This window comes from Corythoichthys intestinalis, chromosome 16 (genome assembly GCF_030265065.1).
Source record: "Corythoichthys intestinalis isolate RoL2023-P3 chromosome 16, ASM3026506v1, whole genome shotgun sequence".
NCBI lineage: Eukaryota > Metazoa > Chordata > Actinopteri > Syngnathiformes > Syngnathidae > Corythoichthys > Corythoichthys intestinalis.
In genome coordinates, this window is record NC_080410.1 from 45253836 (window position 1) to 45269835 (window position 16000).

Consider the following 16000-nt stretch of genomic DNA (forward strand, 5'->3'; position numbering starts at 1 on the left):
TGTTCATTTAATTTTTGCACCATGAATGCAAATTGTCTGCTCACGTAACAAATCCCAAGCATCTTAGTTTAACGACATCTATTGGTCAATAAGCATACCTGCTGTGGCCATCCAATAATTTACTCAAGTTCAAGTAAAATAGTATTCATTGAACAGAAGACTCAGTGAATGGGCAAAATTGTGAGTAACTGCTTACAATGTCTGATCAAAAAATATTTATTGTATTTTTCCCTCAGCACAACGTTATCTATATGAACTGTTATTATTAAACTGTAGCATACCCTATTACATGACCGTATTAGGCCAAAAAGATGACATGAAAATCATCAAATTCAGACCAGAACAACATTTGAAAGATCCATCCAAAGAGTATGAGCGCCCTCTAGTGCAGTGTTTTTCAACGGGTGTGCCGCGGCACACTAGTGTGCAATGAGAGATCGTCAGTAGTGCCGCGAGAAATAATCCAATATTTCATTTTTCAAATTTTTTTTTTACATCTTCGGGCGGAGTTCCAGTAGGAAGGAAGGAATAGGTAGAAGGTTGCGGTCGTGTGCAGATGAGCGACGTATTGCTCGTGTCGCATTCAAGAACTGCTCGGATTTCTAGACATAAGCCACATTGCTGTCCAGAACAATGTGGACCCCAGCACGTCTACTGTACATCATTTGATTAGACTCGCCAAGTACACGAAAGTGTCCTTTCCATTTTATCCATATGTGACAACCGTCAATCCTCCCCGTGTTTTATTCCAACGCACTGTCGAGGATAGAAAGGTGGCCGATGGCTAGAAATCTGAGCAGTTCTTGAACGCGAAACGAGTAGCTATCCAACCATCGGTTCAAAACAAATCAATGGACGATTTCATTTGCCTTCGTGAAAACACAGAGAAACAGGCAATTTTTTGAGAAAAACTACAAAGGTAAATGAGATAGCCCTCAAAGCCAGTTACCCTGTTGCTGAACTTGTTGCGAAAGCCAAAAAGTCCCACACCGTGGCAGAGACATTAATATTACCTGCCTGCAAAGCCATTGTTAGCGAGATGCTCGGCCCTGATGCTGTTAAAGACAAGAGGTCCCCCTGTCTGATAATTCTGGGCTTTTCAAATCTAAATGCTTATAAAAAAAAAAAAAAAAAATCAGAAATTAGAAGAAAAAAAACAGCCTGAGAGCTGTTGACGAAGATTCCTGCCAGGATATTGGCTGTGTGTTCATCTATAAAGGCTCAATTTTCACACTGAGTAAACATAATTATTGAGAAATTATATAATGTACAGAAAGTAATTTTGGAACATTTTTGTCCATGGGTAAATATAGTGAGCTAACAATAGCAACACTATGTTCATAGGTAGCACCGATCGACTACAGAAAACCGGAGATATGACCCTTTTAATTTCATGATACGAAATATGTTTTCTCCATTAGAGAGCACTTGTGCTCTTCAGACGAATGCTGCTCCATTTCTGTAGATTTTACTTTCTTTCGCCGGAGTTCAATGATTTTTTTTATTTTTTTTTTGTAATTCTTTGGTTTAATGAAATTATGTATAGGTTATAGTACAGTTTAATAATAACTGTTTATATAGATGACTTTGTGCTGAGAAAAAAATACTATTGTTTCAAAAAAAAGTTCAAACATCATAAGATTTACTCACAAGGTTACTCATTACTTGCGTAGTTTTTTCATCGAATAATTTTTTTGAATGACTACTTTTACTTTTATTTGAGTAATATTATTTTGAAGTAAGGCTAGTCTTACTTGAGTAAAATTTTTGGCTACTCTACTTAACTGTGCTACTAAAAAATAAAACATCAAGAACAACCACAATGGGAGTATCAGACCATAAGGGCACGCAAATTGCTATTGTCCGTGTCGAGGCAGCTGTACAGGAGAGGTAAAAAGAAACAAAATACTGAAATACTTAAAAAAAAAAAAAAAAAACTTTTACATGAATCATACTGTATATAGGAAGGGTGTGTTTCCCTTTAAGATCCTTATAACGTAATGCTATATATTTTTCAGCCACTAGAGTGTAGCATGCATGCAATTCCCAAGCAATCAAGTGCAACTATTTAGAAAACATAACATAAATGCGCTGTTAATTGTATCGTATTTAAATGAAGACTCATTGATAAAACAGTACATTATAATTTTGAATAAATGTGGAGTTCAAGGACTTGTATAAAAGTTACAAGTCTATCCCCCCCAAAACAGTCATCATTTTGTAGTTACTCTCACATTTGACCCTTTGTAGAGCACTCTTTTAAACATTATGAATTTAAAAACAACAACTTGAGATCGAATTGGGAAGAAAAGTATTTAAAACATTCATATGTGTAGTATTTCTTTTAAATTCAATTACAGTATTATGTAGTTATATGTAAACTATCTTTCATTCGTGAATGCAAAAAAGTCACGAGGTATTTGAAATTGTTCTTTTTTTTTTAGGACAAAAAATTTCTAGTTGTGTTCAAGCTTTGCTCTTTCAGTGAATGTGTGAAAGTGCAGATTTCACGAATAAAAGATGAATGAAAAAAGAATGATTAAAAAATGCTCAATGTTGTCAACATTAACAAATAATATTGCATGAATTAAAAAAAAACAAACACTTTATCACTAACGTTCAATTCGTTCATTCGCTGCCATCCCTCCCACTTCAGACGGATTGGACGTCTATGACCGTCAGTTGCAGCCAATGCCAGGCAATGAGTTCATTTTGGGGCATGTCACGTCTTTACCTGTTGTTTTCGGTTACTCTTTACCTTCTGGGGCATTTACGGGTCACTTCCGATTCATTTTGGGTTTACTGAAAATGAAGTGACTCAAGAGTGTCTACCAATGAGTTTGAAGTAATTCAAAATCAACATGGAGTCACCTGTAAATATTCTAAAATGAACAGGAAGTGACCTGTGAATACCCACAAGACATGCTCTGGTTTCAGTTCAATTGATGGCGCTTGACGTCAAATCCAGTCCAAACGAATTGAATGTCTAGCGCCGTCAATAGTGACCAATGAGCTAACGTAGACACAATTCTAACAGAAGACGTTGGTAGAAACCTGTTGGTTCCTTATACTTTTACGAAACAGTGACACCTTTTCAAAACGATATACTGATTCATGGGAGGAGCATATCGATAACCTTTAGCTGTACACTTTTCAAAATATTGTCAGATCACAAGTCATCATTTTAAATTTGGTTTATTGCTTCATTTTAGGGACCTAAGCATACACAAAACTATTTTTAACCAAATAATCATGCTTCATTTTACATATTTGTAAAGTCTTGTAAGAAAATGGGCTCAAATCTGAACATACTCAGCCCAAAAACTGATGACATATTTTTTATTGAAGAATATTGAGTTGTTCTAGTAAAATAAAAGCAGAAGGTGGAAAAAAAAACACACTAACTACAAACATGCATACACATTGTTGTGGTGTTGCTAAATTGAACACTTGGACTTGCTGATGGTGTTTTCAGCTGACTGGGAGCCCAAAGACACCTTACAAGTGTAAGGTACGTCCGAGTTCCATTCGGACGTCTGCACGGTGAGATAGCTGCTGATTTTGTAGTTGCCATTTGTTTCTCGTGTGGCAGGACCGGTGGCGACGGCGCCCGACGCCGGACGGCCGCGATCCATCCAAGTGACGTCAGCGGACGGGATGGACTGAGTGGCCACGCAGACTAGAGTGGCCTCTTTGAACTGGAGCTCATCATTGGACGGGGGGAAGACAGTCACCACGGGGGGACTCACGTCAGAGCCTGGAGGGATCAGATCTGTTAGTTTACAGCACCAAGACCAAAGTACATAGGTTAATCAGTAAAATTAATACAGAAATGACATATAGTGGCATGATGTTATATGATGATTGCAACAAACATTTTGGCCCCCGTCCTACAGTTTGAGAACCCATGAACTCTCATGACTGCATTAATCCATGTTCAGCTTCATCTGAATACTTTACATTTGGGCAGAAGTGCAGTCATCAATATTTAGAGGCATCTCAAATACTTTGTCAAGATAACATTTTAAAAACAAAAGAATTAAATCTTAATTTATGAAATGGTTTATAATGTATATAGCAAACACAAATTTAGTCATGATTAAGAATTGTAAAACATTTAAACTAGGGCTGTCAAAATTAGCGCGTTAACGGGCGTTAATTTTTTAAAAAATAAATCATGTTAAAATAGTTGACGCAATTAACGCAGATGACCCGCTCAGACAGATTTGAATGACAGTGCTGTGAAACGCTCACTTGTTGTGTCTATGGAGTTTTGCCGCCCTCTGCTGGCGCTTGGGTGCGACTGATTTTATGGGCTTCAGTTCCCATGAGCATTGTGTAAGTAATTATTGACATCAACAATGGCGGGCTACTAGTTTAATTTTTGATTGAAAATTTTACAAATTTTATTAAAACGAAAACAGTAAGAGGGGTTTTGATATAAAATTTCTATAACTTGTACTAACATTTTTCTTTTAAGAACTACGAGTCTTTCTATCCATGGATCGCTTTAACAGAATGTTAATAATGTTAATGCCATCTTGTTGATTTATTGTTATAATAAACAAATACAGTCCTTATGTACCGTATGTTGAATGTATATGTCCATCTTGTGCCTTATCTTTCCATTCCAACAATAATTTACAGAAAAATATGGCATATTTTATAGATGGTTTGAATTGCAATTAATTGCGATTAATTACGATTAATTAATTTTTAAGCTGTAATTAACTCGATTAAAAATTGTAATCGTTTGACAGCCCTAATTTAAACACTAACTAAATTTGCAACAAAAAATGAACAAATGTATCATTTTCTGTACCTGTATCGCCAAAGGTACCTCACTAAAAATATACCAGACCCCCCACGTCTAACATGAAGGAATTTTCACAAAAGAATGTATGTAGAAATTATTTAAAATATGACACATAAATAATAGCTTCTGCATAATTTTATCATTTAGGGAACCAAACTCAATCATACATTTTCATTAAATGTTCAACAAAATGACGTAAATAAAAAGGGCACTGACTAAATATGTAATCATTTTCAATGATGTTACTCACACAGATTAACTAAAAAAAATGCCAAACTGCAAATGTAACCATACATAAATCAGTTTTATATAAAAAATTATGACCAACCGAACAAATATATTAATTACTCTTGGGCTGTAAATACTTTTAATGTATTTTTTATGTTTATCTGCTCATTATCTTACAAAAAGATTGACTATCAAGTGTCAAAAATGTCATAGATGAAACATAAAGAAAAACAATATTTCAACAAACATATTCAATTAGGCATTTATAGATTGGTACATGCATAAATGTACCGCATTTGATGATCAATTCAATGTACTTACTTGTCACAACCAGCTTGGTTCCTCCGCCGAATACCACAGTGATTACGCTCGTGCTGAGGGCCGTACAAAAACTGACGCCACTCCTCAACATTAGCGCAGGACTTCTTTAAGACATTTTCTTTAAATCCGAGATGTCAATATTCACTTCAGTGTCTTTTAACTCCTCGTCGGCCGCGGTGCTGAAGCTCCACACGTCCGTCAAGTGGTCACCGTGATGGAAACGTCCCTCAGACGAGCATTGCAATGGCAAACCTTTGAAAAGCAACAGGTCGGCCAATTAGAAACAACAATGAATTGAAGAGCAAAACCCTGGCCAATCGTCGGATGAGAAAGCACAATATTTTTTTACTGCACTCAGTAAATCGCTCCAAAACTCAGCAGCTTTCCTCATCATCTTATCTGAAGTAAACCAGAAATATGATGTGGCCCATCAAAAAATATAAACCCTAAGTCCAGTGCCTCCTTAAAAATTGCACATCATATCATTCTAAGTAGCATCACTTCTTCTGCACAGGTATGAATCTGACATGTCGACTCAACACAAAAGCAGAAGTAAGATGAGCCAGTTTTTGTCACTGCGTATTTCACTGTGATACTGCTTCAGAAGCAGAGTCATCCCACGTGCTACAATAATACTCAGCAGAATCTTCCGCCTTTGCCTGTTTAATGATGAATTGGAAATCCACACTGGAGGATGTTTTGGCATTGAACTGGCTAGAGGAGAATCCTGATTCATAGCCAGGTGAGTCCCATGCATGGCGATGCCACAGAATTAACTGAGGAGCATCTCCAGGAAACTGCCTATAAAAGCCGACACTATTGCCATAATCCCTCTGAATGTTGCAATTGAGAACCACCTCTTGTCCTACAGAAACGGTCAGAACCACCGGCGTCTGGGTCAGCACTATGGCCGCGTCGCCACCTGTCAACAGACAAAAACAAAACCGTTAGCCGAGTCCAACTTGTGGAGGACAAATGATAAAAAGGGTCTCACAAGTAAGCGCGGCGATGAGAAGGCAGAGAATCCCCAACATGGTGTCACTGAACATCACTGAAGCGGTTCTGGTTGCGCCCCACAGCTTTTAAATGAGATGGAGAGGAAGTACTTTCTAAAGGGGGGCGAAAAGTGGGGGAGGCTTCATACGTCCACTTTATTTTGCTTAAACCTTTATAAGGGTAGTAACTAGGGATGTCTGGTCCGATCAAGTCATTTTCAAAGTATCGGAATCGGCAAAAAAATATCGGCCATGCCTTTTTTAAATATATATTAGAGCTGTCAAATGATTAAAATTTGTAATCGAGTTAATTACAGCTTAAAAATTAATTAATCGTAATTAATCGCAATTCAAACCATCTATAAAACATGCCATATTTTTCTGTAAATTATTGTTGGAATGAAAAGATAAGACACAAGACGGATAGATACATTCAACATACGGTACATAAGTTCGATATTTGTTTATTATAACAATAAATCAACAAAATGGCATTAACATTATTAACATTCTGTTAAAGCGATCCACGGATAGAAAGAGTTGTAGTTCTTAAAAGAAAAATATTAGTACAAGTTATAAAAATTTTATATATTAAAACCCCTCTTAATGTTTCCGTTTTAATAAAATTTGTAAAATTTTCAATCAAAAAATAAACTAGTAGCCCCCCACTGTTGATGTCAATAATTACTTACACAATGCTCATGGGTGCTGAACCTATAAAATCAGTCGCACCCAAGCGCCAGCAGAGGGCGGCAAAACTCCATAAAACACAATTAACAAGTGAGCGTTTCACTGTACTGTCATTTAAATGTGTCTGAGCGGGCTATCTGCGTTAATTGCGTCAAATATTTTAACGTGATTAATTTAAAAAATCAATTAACGCTGATTAATGCGATAATTTTGACAGCCCTATTATATATATATATATATATATATCTATTTTTTTTAAAAATCAAATCGTTTTCTAATTGTATTTAACGTTACAGACATAATATGTTACACTCATCCAGAGTCATTAGTTTAGGCGTAAGGTAGGGTTATCAAATGTATCCCGATAATGGCGTTATTTTTAAAAAAATGTATCACGTTAAAATATATAACACAATTAATGCATGCGTTGCACAAACCACTCACGCATTGTCGCGCTCAATCTGTAATGGTGCCGTTTTACCAATAAAGAGAGCTAAAAGGCACTGTAAAATGAGTAGAGTGAATTTTTGCAGCCTTTGGAGCCTTTTTTTAATTGGCTAAAGCCTTACAATCCCTCTCCCTATGATTAGAAATATCATGGAACGCAATGTGGGGAAGCAAGGTAGCAATTGATCTTTTTCTTAACACCTTATGTTATTTCCCAACGCAGAGAAGTTATATCAATTGGTAGCACTACACACAGTCATGGTTGCACTTCCCATAATGCATTTGGGCATGGCTACAGTATCATTTACTGAAAGCTCAACAAATACACTAGATGGCAATATTTATTCACAATATACAAAGTCACATTTATCCTTTAAGAATTACAAGTCTTTCTATCGGTGGATCCCTCTCACAGAAAGAATGTTAATAATGTTAATGCCATCTTGTTGATTTATTGTTATAATAAACAAATACAGGACTCATGTACTGTATGTTGAATGTATACAGGTATATACGTCTGAGTTTGATTCATTTTTTTTCTTAATGCATTGCCAAAATGTATATGATCGGGAAAAATGATCGGGAATGATTGGAATTGAATCGGGAGCAAAAAAAAAAAAGCAATCGGATCAGGAAATATCGGGATCGGCAGATACTCAAACTAAAACGATCGGGAATGGATCGGGAGCAAAAAAACATGATCGGAACAACCCTAGTAGTAACTACTTTTGTCAACACTTCTTGGGTCTTGTAGGCCACAATAAGTACAAGCGTGACCAACATGTGTATTATTATTTGTACATAATAAATATACTGTATATATATGGATTAAAATGTTCATAAGACTAAATTAATGAGATTAAAATCGTCATTAAAACATTAAAAGATTAAATATACTCTCTAACCCATGGGTGTCCAAACCTGTCCTCAAGGGCTGCTGTGGGTCCTGGTTTTTGTTCCTAGCAATCGAGCACAGTTTAACCAATGAAGTTTGTGCTAAAACAAACAGCACCTGACTGCAATCAACTGATTACACTAGTGCACCAGATTGGTGAAAAGATGTCGTCTTGTTTTGTAGGAATGAAATCCAGCACCCACTGTGGCCCTATGTGGAATAGTTTGGACACCACTGCTCTAATCGATACCGATATATGCATTCGTGGACTTAACATATTATGGCTAATTGTATTGTGATGCCTCACTGGATGCTTTAAGAATGAAAAATGTTACAACTTCCAAATAAACTGTGAAAATTAAAAGAACAATTTCAACTGAAGTTATGGAAAAAGTGCCAATATTGCACCACTATATATACCGCTGTGCTAAGCTGTTACCAGCCCTTGTACAAAGGCAGAAAGCTTCTACATTCACTTTGAAGGCAACATGGATATTGGCCCAAAACGAAAATCCGATGTTGATATAATCCAATACCACTTTAAAATGCTTTTATAATCGACGACGCCATAATATCGGACACCTCTAGAGAATAGGATTTAACTCATTGACTGCCGTTGATGGCAATGGACATCCAAGGCATTTAAATTGGGAGGACTGGCTATGACTGCTCATCTTTCAGTGCCATTGACAGTGTTAGACGTCCAATCCATTTTGACTGTGATGGCTGGCTGCAATCACGAGTTCAGTGATTGCCCTATAAAGAATCAAGAAGCCAAGAGTTCTTCCTTCCCAGCAGCTTCATCCAGGGTCAAACGGACTCATCACAGGACTGACAAGATACAGTCTTTCCAGTCGGGTGTGACAATATACTGTATTGAAAAGGCGATATATCATGATACTTTGTAGCCCAAAAGGTGATCAATATGCTTCACACCAAGAATCGATATATAGTTTCAAAAAGGTGTCACTGTTTATAAATAAATGAATTAAAGGAACCAACATGCTGCTACCAAATTCTTCCATAAGAATGATGTCTCCGTTAGTTCACTGGTTGCCATTGACGGCATTAGACATCCAATTCATTTTGACTGGATTGGACATCGAGCGCCATCAATAGCACAAGAGAGCATTCACAGCCAGTCTTGTGGGCTTTTACAAGTCACTTCCTGTTCATTTTAGATTATTTACAGGTTACGTCCTGTTGATTTTGCGGACATTCTTGAGTCACTTCTTTTTCAGTAACCCAAAATCAACAGGAGGTGACCTGTACAGTGGGGAGAACAAGTATTTGATACACTGCCAATGGGTTTTCCCATTGACTGTGTATCAAAAACTTGTTCTCCCCACTGTAAATGCCGCAAAATCAACAGGAAATGACCTGTAAATGACCCAAAAGCAAAATGAAGTGACTGACAATCAGCAGGAAATGATGTGAAATTACCCCAAAATTGCCTGGCATTGGCCATCAGTAACGTCCATAGACGTCCAATCCGTTTGAAGTGGGAGGGTGGCAGTGATTGCCACCCTCCCACTTCAAACGGATTGGACGTCTACAAGTGATAAGCTCAATTCAAACCACAGCAGAAGCTATTAAGCATGGAAATAGCTTGTTTTTCTGTTTATTAGTTGTTTTGTAGAATTTCCTGCCAGTCTCTCCCATTTCCAATGGATTGAACGTCTATTGAAGCCTTTTGCACCGATACATGACAATTCGCTGCCAGCCCTCCAGGTTTTCAATCGGTGATTATTTGCCCGTCAGCAAAAATCTGGGGACTTCCTGCCAGCTCGGTGTGATTTGAGAGAAGTGAAACATGACCGCTTTTTTTTTGCATTCAGTCAAATAAGCGGAGAAAAAAGGCCCCCAGGTGCATCCAGGGACGGCAGCAAGTCCCCGCTTCATTAGCCGAGCGTGAAGACTCGCTTTCGCGCGTCTTTTTTTTATCATCTCACCCTCTTTTGGGAAGGGATTCCAATTAAACTTTTTTTTTCCTCCTATCCATTTCATCATATTGTTCATAATGTAACATCATGGCTATAAATGATAAGAATAATCACACGATGAACTTACTTTGAAGCAACATTTACTAGTCCTCAAGTAATAGGATTTCAATATATTCTTTTTTGTTTCCTTTGACCATCTCCTTTTATCAAGTTATTTTAATCAACATTAATTACTGTCACGGTGGAATCAGAACTACAGTACGTCTTGAATCGAGGACCCCTTAATTAAAGAGGGACCAAAGTAAACTAACGTCATTGAAGTACTGGTTAATGTAAAAGTGCCTTCATTAGTCAGCACTGACTTTAACCCATTCATTCACAAAATATGATTTGTTTTTTTCTTCATAACTCGATGTTGTCCTATTCCCAAAATCCGACATCGAAATCAAACCGATTCCGATATGTACGGTTGCGGACCTAGCATATTATGGATAATTGTATTGTGATGCCTTACTGGATGCTTTAATAAGGATAAATGTAACAACTTATTTGATTCAATGAATAATTATTGTTGCAAACTGTCTGCTCACATAACAAATCCCAAGCATCTTAGTTTAGAGACATAACTGCTGTGCAGAGGTGAAATTAGCGTGACTTGTAAATATTACTAAAGTAAAAGTAGTCATCCAAAAATGTTCTCAAGTAGAAGTAAAACGGTATTCATTGAAAAGAAAACTCAATGAATGAGTAACATTGTGACAATTCATTCATTTTCCATGCCGCTTATCCTGACGAGGGTTGCGGAGGTGCTGGAGCCTATCCAAGCTAACTAATTTCTTACAATTTCTGTTAAAAAAAAAAAAAAAAAGAATAATATTGTATATTTTCTCAGCCCAAAGTCATCTATATGAACTGTTATTATTAAACTGTACTATAACCTCTTCCATGACCATATTATTATGCCAAAAATAAGACGCAAAAACAATTTAATTCAGACGAGAACAACACTTGAAACTTTATCCGCACAAAGAGCATGAGCGCATTCCAGTGGAGAAAAAGCACATTACCTTTGATTGGAGCATGCCATCATTGTTGCGACGTTTCACTGGCGAAGCCTTTGTCGGCACCCCTGGCAAAAAAATAAAAAGGAAAAATGTAACGACTTCAGCCCAAAGTAACCCAGTAAGAGTAGCGTTTCTTCTTCATAAATATAATCAAGTAAAAGTAAAATGTTTTGTGTTGTCATGCTACTCTGAGAAGTACTTTTTCTCAAAAAGTTACTCAAGTAAATGTATCGGCGTATATGTCACGCGTACTACCAACCTCTGACCGCTGTGCAAAGCTGTGACCAGCCCTTGTACAAAGGCAGAAGGCTTCTGCATTCACTTTGAAGGCAACATGCATTTTAGCCCAAAATTGATCATGAAAAAATCTATGTCAATATTTTCCGATGTCATTTTAAAATGCTTTCATCAGACCATTATCGGCCACCCTAAAATATACGTAGGGACATTGTAGTTTTTATTATATGGGACAGGGGTCTCAAAATTGCCCCCCCCAATACACGTTATGTCACTAATACCCATTATCACATGCACCGTGCCCGAGTCAATCAGTGCGTATGGGCGTGCGTATAATTGACACCATAAAATGGCTGCGCCGTTAAGAAGGATTACTTTTTTGTTTTTCAACATTTTATTTTCATTATCGGGGATAAAAAAAATTCACAATTTGAATACGTAAATACTTTCTCAGCTACACTCAGGGAGAGAGATTGTCAGTGCCAGGATTAGCAATCAGGTAGCATAGAATAGGATGTCAACATATCCACACTTACAGTGCCTTGCAAAAGTATTCGGCCCCCTTGAATCTTGCAACCTTCCGCCACATTTCAGGCTTCAAACATAAAGATATGAAATTTTATTTTTTTGTCAAGAATCAACAACAAGTGGGACCCATTCGTGAAGTGGAACAACATTTATTGGATAATTTAAACTTTTTTAACAAATAAAAAACTGAAAAGTGGGGCGTGCAATATTATTCGGCCCCTTTACTTTCAGTGCGGCAAACTCACTCCAGAAGTTCAGTGAGGATCTCTGAATGATCCAATGTTGTCCTAAATGACCGATGGTGATAAATAGAATCCACCTGTGTGTTATCAAGTCTCCGTATAAATGCACCTGCTCTGTGATAGTCTCAGGGTTCTGTTTAAAGTGCAGAGAGCATTATGAAAACCAAGGAACACACCAGGCAGGTCCGAGATACTGTTGTGGAGAAGTTTAAAGCCGGATTTGGATACAAAAAGATTTCCCAAGCTTTAAACATCCCAAGGAGCACTGTGCAAGCCATCATATTGAAATGGAAGGAGCATCAGACCACTGCAAATCTACCAAGACCCGGCCGTCCTTCCAAACTTTCTTCTCAAACAAGGAGAAAACTGATCAGAGATGCAGCCAAGAGGCCCATGATCACTCTGGATGAACTGCAGAGATCTACAGCTGAGGTGGGAGAGTCTGTCCATATGGTAATGGTAAATGGTGTTATACTTATATAGCGCTTTTCCACCTTTCAAGGCGCTCAAAGCGCTTTACACTATCTCGCCATCTACCTACTGGTGACGCAGCACCAGTAGGTAGATGGTGGGGTTCAGTGTCTTGCTCAAGGACACTTAGACGAGTTCATCAGGGTGGAGCATTGAACCCACAACCACTGGGTTGGGGGACAACTACTCTACCACTGAGCCACGCCACCCCATAGGACAACAATCAGTCGTACACTGCACAAATCTGGCCTTTATGGAAGAGTGGCAAGAAGAAAGCCATTTCTCAAAGATATCCATAAAAAAGTCTGGTTTAAAGTTTGCCACAAGCCACCTTGGAGACACACCAAACATGTGGAAGAAGGTGCTCTGGTCAAAATTGAACTTTTTGGCCACAATGCAAAACGATATGTTTGGCGTAAAAGCAACACAGCTCATCACCCTGAACACACCATCCCCACTGTCAAACATGGTGGTGGCAGCATCATGGTTTGGGCCTGCTTTTCTTCAGCAGGGACAGGGAAGATGGTTAAAATTGACGGGAAGATGGATGCAGCCAAATACAGGAACATTCTGGAAGAAAACCTGTTGGTATCTGCAAAAGACCTGAGACTGGGACGGAGATTTATCTTCCAACAGGACAATGATCCAAAACATAAAGCCAAATCTACAATGGAATGGTTCAAAAATAAACGTATCCAGGTGTTAGAATGGCCAAGTCAAAGTCCAGACCTGAATCCAGTCGAGAATCTGTGGAAAGAGCTGGAGACTGCTGTTCACAAACACTCTCCATCCAGCCTCACTGAGCTCGAGCTGTTTTGCAAGGAAGAATGGGCAAGAATGTCAGTCTCTCGATGTGCAAAACTGATAGAAACATACCCCAAGCGACTTGCAGCTGTAATTGGAGCAAAAGGTGGCGCTACAAAGTATTAACGCAAGGGGGCCGAATAATATTGCACGCCCCACTTTTCAGTTTTTTATTTGTTAAGTTTAAATTATCCAATAAATTTTGTTCCACTTCACGATTGTGTCCCACTTGTTGTTGATTCTTGACAAAAAATTAAAATTTTATATCTTTATGTTTGAAGCCTGAAATGTGGTGAAAGGTTGCAAGGTTCAAGGGGGCCGAATACTTTTGCAAGGCACCGTATAGGTGATTGACATAATACTGGGTTCCCCACCTTACATTGCTTAATTGTGTACGCTCTACCTAATCACATCTCCCTTTGACTCGCATTCATTCTAACTAGTCGGTTATCAGCCCCCTCACATGGTATCTATGGGTAAATATAATGAGCCAACGATAGCACCACTATGTTCACAAGAAGCACCATTTGACCACGGAAAACCGGAGATATGACACTTTTAATTTCATGGTACAAAATGTTTTCTACACTAGAGGGCACTCATGCTCATTAGACGAATGCTACTCCATTTCTGTAGATTTGTTATGTTTCCTCACAGGAATTCAATTATTATTATTTTTTTTTTTTTTTGTGAGTGTGTGTGTGTAATGCTTTGGTTTAATGTGGTTATGTATAGGTTATAGTACAGTTTAATAATAAGAGTTCATATAAGACTTTGTGCTGAGAAAAAATAGCATTATTTAAAACATTTTAAAAATCAAACATCATAAGCAGTTACTCACAGTGTGACTTAGTACTTCAGTAGTTTTTTTCATCGAATAGTTTTTTAAGTACATTTTTCTGTAAGACTCCTTTTACTTGAGTCATATTATTTTGAAGTGACGCTACTCTTACTTGAGTGAAATTTTTGGCAACTCTACCTAACTTTGCTTTAAATAAATAAAACATCATGAACGACCACAACGGGAGTATCAGACAAGACTAGCACTTTATAAAAAATATTTAAAAAAAAAAAAAATTACATGAAGGTCATTAATACGAAGGGTGTCTTTCCCTTTAAGAGCTTTATAACCTAGCTATATCTTTTTTCAGCCACTAGAGTGCAGCATGCATGCAATTCTCAAGCGATCAAGTGCAACTGTTTCGTAAACATATCCGTTAGATGGGTAGTTAATTAATTCTATGGTTTTTGAATGAAAACTTTACGAAAATACAGTGGAATATAATGTTGAATGAATGTAGAGTTCAAGGACTTGTATAAAATGTTACAAGTACCAAAATAGTCATCATTTTATAGTGACTCTCACATTTAACCCTTGATAGAGGACTCTTTTAAACATTATAAATTTAAAAAGATCTACAACTTGAGAATGAATTGGGAAGAACAGTATTTAAAACATTCATAATGGTAATATTTCCTTTTAAATTCAATTATTACGTAGTTATATGTAAACTTTCATCCATTCGTATATGCAAAAAAGCCACATGAAACAATACGAGTTTGTCACAAGCGCACGTTCAATTTGTTCATCGCTACCATCCCTCCCACTTCAAACGGATTGGACGTCTATGGCTGTCAGTTAAAGCCAATGCTCGGCAATGAGTTCATCTTGGGGCGTTTCACGTCAATTCCTGTTGATTTCCAGTCACTTCCTTTTCTTTCTGGGACACTTACGGGTCACTTCCTGTTGATTTTGGGTTAATGAAAAGGAAGTGACTGAAGAATGTCCCCAAATTCATAGGAAGTAATTCAAAATCAACACAAACTCACCTGTAAATACCCTAAAATGAATAGGAAGAGTACAGTAAATGCCCACAAGACATGCTCTGGTTTCAATTCAATGGATGCTCGCAAGACGTCCAATCCAGTCAAAATGAATTGGATGTCGAGCACCGTCAATAGCGACCAGTCAGCTTACTTAGACACTATTCTAATAGAAGACTTCGGTCACAACCTGTTGGTTCCTTATACTTTTATGAAACCGTGACACCTTTTCAAATCGATTCATGGTAGGAACATATCTATAACCTTTTTGGCTACACTTTTCAAAATATTGTCACACCACTAGTCATCATTTTTAATATAATGCGTTGCGTCATTTTAGGGAACTGAACTGAACACACAAAAACAGTGTTTTGAAGAAAATAATTGTACGTCATTTCAAATATTTAAAAACTCTTTAAAGAAAATGAGCTCAAATCTGAACATACTCAGTCCGAAAACCGATGACATATTTTTTATTGAAGAATATTGAGTCGT

At 37.5% G+C, this 16000-nt stretch overlaps 1 protein-coding gene across 1 annotated transcript; it reads right to left on the reverse strand.

Moving 5' to 3' along the window:
* Positions 1-3304: 3304 nt before the first annotated feature.
* Positions 3305-6404, reverse strand: LOC130932185 (immunoglobulin lambda-1 light chain-like). The gene is made up of 4 exons (XM_057861659.1): positions 6360-6404; positions 5958-6287; positions 5366-5395; positions 3305-3757 (listed from the first exon to the last, which is right to left on the reverse strand). The coding sequence occupies exons 1-4, from the start codon at positions 6397-6399 to the stop codon at positions 3438-3440; spliced, it is 720 nt and encodes a 239-aa protein (XP_057717642.1). The 5' UTR covers positions 6400-6404; the 3' UTR covers positions 3305-3437.
* Between the last annotated feature and the right edge of the window lie 9596 nt (positions 6405-16000).